Here is a 6,331-nt window from a genome sequence, read left to right on the forward strand (position 1 = left end):
AGCCATTTGGGGGATAGATCCAAATGTTTCAGCTCAATTTCAGGCCAAATTTTTTCAATCAGGCGATCGCTAATGCAGTCAGCAGTGAGGCGCTCTGTGAAGAGCTTGTATTTAGTGGAGACTTGTTCTATGGCCTGTGAAACCACCAACTCAATCACTTTGTTGACACACAACTTTTCCCCACTCAGACAATCAGATGAGGACGACTCTGGGGTTGCCGTCTCCTGTGTTTCAGTCTGAGACTCTACTAATTCTTTTCTCTGCGTGTCCAGTTCTGTCTGCATTTCTGGTATGTTTGTCTCTGCCTGACTTTCTTTAATCTCGCTGGAGTCCTCACTCTGTGGCTGCAGAGCTTTCTTGTCCTCCTCCAGTTCTTTCTCTTCTTTCTCTGCATCCTGACATTTTGTGATGGCCTCTTTGACTTCTTCTTTTGTGTCCTTCACCACTTTCTGTTCTTCCAGGAGTTTCTTATTTTGTTCCTCCAGGACTTTTTTCTCCTGCTCCAGATTCTCTCTCAGTGTTTGTTCTTTCCACAGAGCATTCCACATAGTTTCTTTCAGATCTCTTTCATGTTTCTGGAGCTGCGTGAACTTGGCAGACAGAGTGTCCTTCTCCTGTTTCAGCATCAGGATTTCGTTGTCCCTCTGCTGAAGCTGCTCTTTCAGACAGTTCATCTCAAGGTCAAGGTTGCTGACCTTTTCCTGATCTGAACACGTCTGTTGCTCTTTTTCTTTGGTGGCGCTGCTCACCTGCGGTTTGCGCGACACTGATTCGTCAGTGACTCCTGCAGCTTGGTTCTCATACAGCTCCAGCTTGGTGCGCATGTTTGAAATTTGAGTCATCATCTGTTTGATTTGCTGTCTGGCTCTACTTTCACCCTCTTTTAAAAGTTTGTTTTCAGTCAGAGAGTTTTGCAAGGCTTTCCTAACCAGCATGAGGTTGTCGAGTGCACTCTTTGGCAGAGTGAAGACAAATTCTGGTTTTCCTTCCTGATTGCTCATTTTTGATATTTAACTTTGAAACAAATTTAGCGTGTTACACTAAATAAGATATTCAGATGTGAATTCGATAATCAAATGTGAATCAGGGTTTGAAGTTGGCTGTAGCAGAACAAAAGTTCGTCTAGTGAATCGCTCGTGACTGTAAGTAAGAAACGTGCTTGACCAGTGTGCTGTTTCACCCCTATTTATAGAATTTTGGTGACTGTGATGTCATGGCCTCATTCTCTTTGCTTTGATGTTTGAAAATAGGTCCCGCCCATTAAAAATAGGTCCCGCCCACAGGCTCTCAGAATTTGTCAGTTAAATTCATACATTAATTTGAAATATGTTTTTGTTTTGTTTTTTTAATTTTAATTCATCCCTCTTCTAAATTTAACCTAAGCCCATTTTCAGAGCGCTGCGTGTTCATCACAGCCATAAATATGTTAGAAATGAAGAGATTTCACTGTGTTCAAGTACCAGATTTAGTGCTAATTTTATTCAGTCATCCAGTGTTTGTTTAGCTTGTTCAAATGTTTCAGGTGCTGTAGAACATCTGATTAGTATTGTTCATTAATGCTTGTTTCCTATTCCTGTTCAAAGTAATACTCTGCGCACGCAGCCAGTGAGAAAACGTCAGGGGTGGAAGTAACGAATTACAAATACTCACGTTACTGTAATTAAGTACATTTTTTGGGTACTTGTACTTTTACGAGTAATTTTTCAAGTGTGTAATTTTACTCATACTTGAGTACAACTTACACCATGTAATCTACTTCGCTACTTATAAAATCAAAAGTCACTACTGAGTACGCCCACAATTTGAATTAATATTCAAACCTTTCGTCTGCATTTTTGCAGCCAATAACGCCGTGCAATCGCAACCGCGCCAATTTAAGACGTAAGCAAAGAATAAACTCCGCTGCAGCAGCAGGCACAGGTGTCTGGAGGTGCTAAATGGTGGAGTATAAACTACTTTATAGACGAAAGATTTGGAGACAAAGAAGCCAAAATGGAGACAGAGGACAACACTGTCAACCATGAAAACGACGTAGAAAAGACGGAGGACGCGTGCCCGTGGCCATACCTGGAGGAATTTTTCGTGTACATAGGAAGAAAAGGAGACAGCGTCCAGATGCAGTGCAAACTTTGTTTGACCTCTACAGTCATTTCAGTTTACAAGACTTCAGCATCTAATCTAAAAAAACACATTGAGGTAAGAGGTTTTACAACTATACGTGTATGATATTGCTTTCTTATTTTTCATGTGTGTTAAGGTTACTAGTTTGGCTAAGATATTGTCACCGCCATTGGTTAGCCTGATATTAAAATAAGACGGAGCTAGCTAATGTGCGTGTGTGCATGCATAATTGAGCTACAATTCGTAGGAATGTTTTAGCTTATTATTTGGATAACCACCGTCATTACAATAAATTAAACTTGTAGTCATTTAAAACTCACAGGCCTACAATCAGCTGGCCTATTTAAAAAAACAAACAAACAAAAAAACAAACAAACTTGAACACAGTGCTGAGCTGCATCTCAAATTAATCTTCCAGCTCTCAGCTGACATGTACCAGAGCCCGATTGATGGATCAGTTGATCAGTATCATTGGCCTGATATAGGTCTATCATAGTGACATGGCTCTTAATCAGTAGGGTTATATGTTTCCCAATATGATATCTTTTTTTAAAGAACATAATGTGGATTGGTTTTATTTGTTAGCTGTATGGGCAGCATTTTTGTGTATGTGATCCCTTTTCTTAAATTAGATTTGCTAGATACACATATTTTGCTCTCTTAGTATTTTTAGGACCTGACTAATACTGAAAACTTTAGGGTGATACTGATAAAAAGGAGTTAAAAATTTAGATACTGATACATTGGTCGATACTCTTTTTACAGATAGTATACAGATTACAGAACTTAGAATGTATACAGAAATTCATGTTTTTTGCAATGATCGTTCAAAATTGGTTTACACTTGTGAATAAATACAGCAATATATCTGCAAAATTTGACCAATTCACCACTCTTTTATACTATGCTCAACAATCAAAGATTAGCTCAAGTCTAGTTGAATAATGTTTTAAAAATGTGTTTTCTTTTAGTGTTAATCACAGTGATGTTATGAAGTAATGTATGAACCTGACGTATGATAATATTTATCTCTACAGAGGAAACATCCATCGAAGACTGAGCAGTACAATATCACTGTGGCATCAACATCTCGACAGCGAAAGACCACAGCCACACCAAACAAGCTCTCAGCAAATACACAAGCCAAGTTACCAGACCTGATGTTGAGAGCTGCAAACAAACATGTTCCACAAGCAACTGTTGACAAGCTTGTCATCAATTTCATATGTGAGGGTCTACAGCCATTTGCAGTGGTAGAACAGCCATCTTTCAAAGAATTGGTTACCACATTACAACCTCAAGCCAAAGTCATCTCCAGACCCACTGTCCGTGCCAGAATCTGTGAAGCTGCTGATCACATGAAGATGACTTTGGTTGCAGAATTGGATAAAGTCAAATTTGTTGCTACCACTACTGATTGTTGGTCAGCTCATCAGAAAAGTTACCTTGGAGTCACATGCCATTGGATAGAGGAAGCGTCCCTGGAAAGAAGATCTGCAGCACTAGCATGCAAAAGATTGAGAGGGTCTCACACATTTGACATGCTTGCTGGTGCGCTTGATGATATCCATTGCCAATACAAGATTAGAGGCAAAGTTGTAAGAACCACAACTGATAGTGGATCCAACTTTGTCAAGGCCTTCCACATGTTTGGGGCACAAAATGATGCAGATGAAGATGAAGCAGACCCAGAAACTATTGACCTGACTGACCATAGGGACTACCATGAGGCAAGTGCAATTCTTGATGAAGACTCTGGTTTGGAGTATCAACTTCCGCCTCATCAGCGATGTGCATGTCACCTGCTAAACCTTGTGGCAACAACTGATGCTGCCCTAGCAGAGAGCATGAATGAAACCTACAAGAGGCTCTCCCGTGCAACCTTTGCAAAATGCCAGGCCATTTGGAACAAAACTGGCCGATCTCATTTGGCTAATGAAGTGGTAGAGGACAAGTGTGAGCTACAGATCATTCGTCCCAATGCAACACGATGGAATTCAACCTACCTTGCCATTGAAAGGATAATACGCATCATTGATGAGAAGGGGGAAGATGCCATCAGGAGCATTTGTGAGGAGTTCAAGGTGAAAATGTGAGTAAAATTGGACACCTACCAATATGGTTTCAAATTTTGTGAATTTTCCTTAATGGATGGTTAAAAACGTGAGCAGACTCTTAATATTAAATCAGAAGATCCCTATTATAGTCATGGTGGGTTTTGTTGTTGTGTCTTACAGGTTGAGTCCTGCAGAAGTTGCATTCCTAAGGGAGTACTGTACCACCATGAAGCCACTGGTGAAAGCTTCAAACATCCTTCAGTCTGAGTCCACTTCCTTTATGGGATGGCTCCTGCCAGTAATCCAACAACTACTGTCCAAACTTAGCAGGCTGGAGACATCAAGCAAGACATGCGTGCCACTCATCAGAGCCCTGCAAAATGGCCTTCAAAAGCGTTTTGGAGCGATGATGGAGGATCCAGAGTTGGCTGCAGCTGCAGTCCTCTTACCCAAGTTCAAGACTTCCTGGACTGACAGAGCAGATGTAACAGAGGCTGGTAAGGATTCATGTGATCCCATTTTTGTGTATTTTTACATTTGAACACATGCTTAAGTGAGTATTTCACCTAATACATTGTAAGTTATTGATGGTCTGTCCTGAATACTAAACAATCCTTTTTGAGAATTTGCCGATTTTAAATTTGTGTTCAGGAATAATCACTGAAATTTAAATAACAAAATTGTGTTATCTACTTGCAATTACAGCCTTGACATACATCAAACAACATCTTGAAACGACAGAGCATGAGAGTGAGGATCAGCAAAGAGAGTCATCTGATGAAGATGAATTCTTCTCCAGACCAATCTCCAGAAGGCTGCAAAGTGCAGTTGAGCTTGATGGTTATCTTGCTTGTGCCACAGACACCATGGAGCTGCTGCACTCCTTCTCAGCCATCAAAAACCTCTCTCTTAAACTGAACACAGCTCTGCCTGCTTCTGCTGCGTGTGAACGACTTTTTAGCTGTGCTGGTCTACTCTTCACTGCCAAACGAAGTCGGATTGCCTCTGTTAATTTAGAAAACCAGCTCTTGCTGAAACTGAACAAAAGGTTCAGAAAGTAAAGTGTGAAAGAAATGCTAAGACTTTAAGACACTTACCTGCCTGTTGTTCAGTGTATGGGGAAAAGTTTAAATGGTTCTACGCATGTTCAGAAACATTTTTGTCATTGTTTTAACAAACAAAATTCCTCCTTTTATATCTACATTTATTTACAAAACAAGTTACCTTTCTATACCTTGTTCATCTGAAAAATGTGCTTTGAACATAAATATTTATACTGGTGAATCGAGTTGAATGCCTGCTATTGACAACAGAATAAAACATCAGTCTGTTAAAAAGTAATTAATACTCTGAGTAGTTTTTGAGAACAGTACTTTGTACTTTTACTCAAGTATTTTTTTAACACCAGTACTTTTACTTGTAATTGAGTACAATTTAACCAGTGTAACAGTACTTGTACTTGAGTACAAATTTTGAGTACTCTTTCCACCTCTGGAAAACGTCTAACGCTAGACCCGCCCCCGGGAGTCAAGCTGCTTGCATCTAATGTCTCTCAGTTACATAGTAAACAAAGCTTGCAAGGAATCAGGAATCCAGCATCATTACTAAACATCTAACAGGTGCCAAAAAAAAGAGCAACATTGAGCTGTTAACACTTCACAGCCTGCTCGTTAAACAGACAGTAGGGATCCAGTAGGACTGGACACAACATCAAGCCTCTTGGCTTCTGGTTTGATAACTTCACTCATTTAAAAAAAGAAAAATGCTGTAACACATCAGTGTGACATGTTTGCTTTCATCCTGCATCAAATTAAAACACAGAGAATATGTGTACTAGGTTTTTTTTAAGGTGATCTTTTTATTTTTCAACAGCTTATTACTAATTACGGATTTTGGGGAATACTAAAAATCATGACACATCAGGAAAAAAAAATCTTATAAAGGACGTGAAGCGATGTCACTGATGTTGTCACTGCTGATGTGACGCTATACCTTGTTTATGGTAGTACCTGAACTGCCATAAAGTTATGTTAACGCTGTGCTTTAGATTACAGCCAGGAGTGTGGCAGAGGAGGAATTTTGCACTTTCATATAAAATCCACTTTTGGACTAAGTAGATCAGTTAATGGCTGGACTATGGAGGAGAAGTTTTT

General features: G+C 39.7%; 1 protein-coding gene across 1 annotated transcript; it reads left to right on the top strand.

Annotated features, from left to right (window-relative positions):
• Window positions 1–3,799: 3,799 nt before the first annotated feature.
• Window positions 3,800–5,650, top strand: LOC146663388 (uncharacterized). Its single transcript, XM_085416137.1, has 3 exons — window positions 3,800–4,213; window positions 4,359–4,675; window positions 4,884–5,650. Exons 1-3 carry the CDS (start codon window positions 3,969–3,971, stop codon window positions 5,237–5,239), a joined length of 918 nt encoding a protein of 305 aa, XP_085272263.1. The 5' UTR covers window positions 3,800–3,968; the 3' UTR covers window positions 5,240–5,650.
• Window positions 5,651–6,331: the final 681 nt, after the last annotated feature.

The sequence above is a fragment of the Rhamphochromis longiceps genome, linkage group LG8, assembly GCF_057381845.1.
Source record: "Rhamphochromis longiceps isolate RC_006_pf linkage group LG8, R_longiceps_female_GT1.1, whole genome shotgun sequence".
NCBI classification, from domain to species: domain Eukaryota; kingdom Metazoa; phylum Chordata; class Actinopteri; order Cichliformes; family Cichlidae; genus Rhamphochromis; species Rhamphochromis longiceps.

Bases quoted from the DNA above. Each gene is read 5' to 3' on its own strand.
- LOC146663388 (XM_085416137.1), top strand. From the start codon at position 3,969: ATGAATGAAACCTACAAGAGGCTCTCCCGTGCAACCTTTGCAAAATGC. The intron at 4,214-4,358 runs GTGAGTAAAATT...TGTGTCTTACAG, and splicing joins GAGGAGTTCAAGGTGAAAAT to GTTGAGTCCTGCAGAAGTTG. The intron at 4,676-4,883 runs GTAAGGATTCAT...TTGCAATTACAG, and splicing joins AGCAGATGTAACAGAGGCTG to CCTTGACATACATCAAACAA.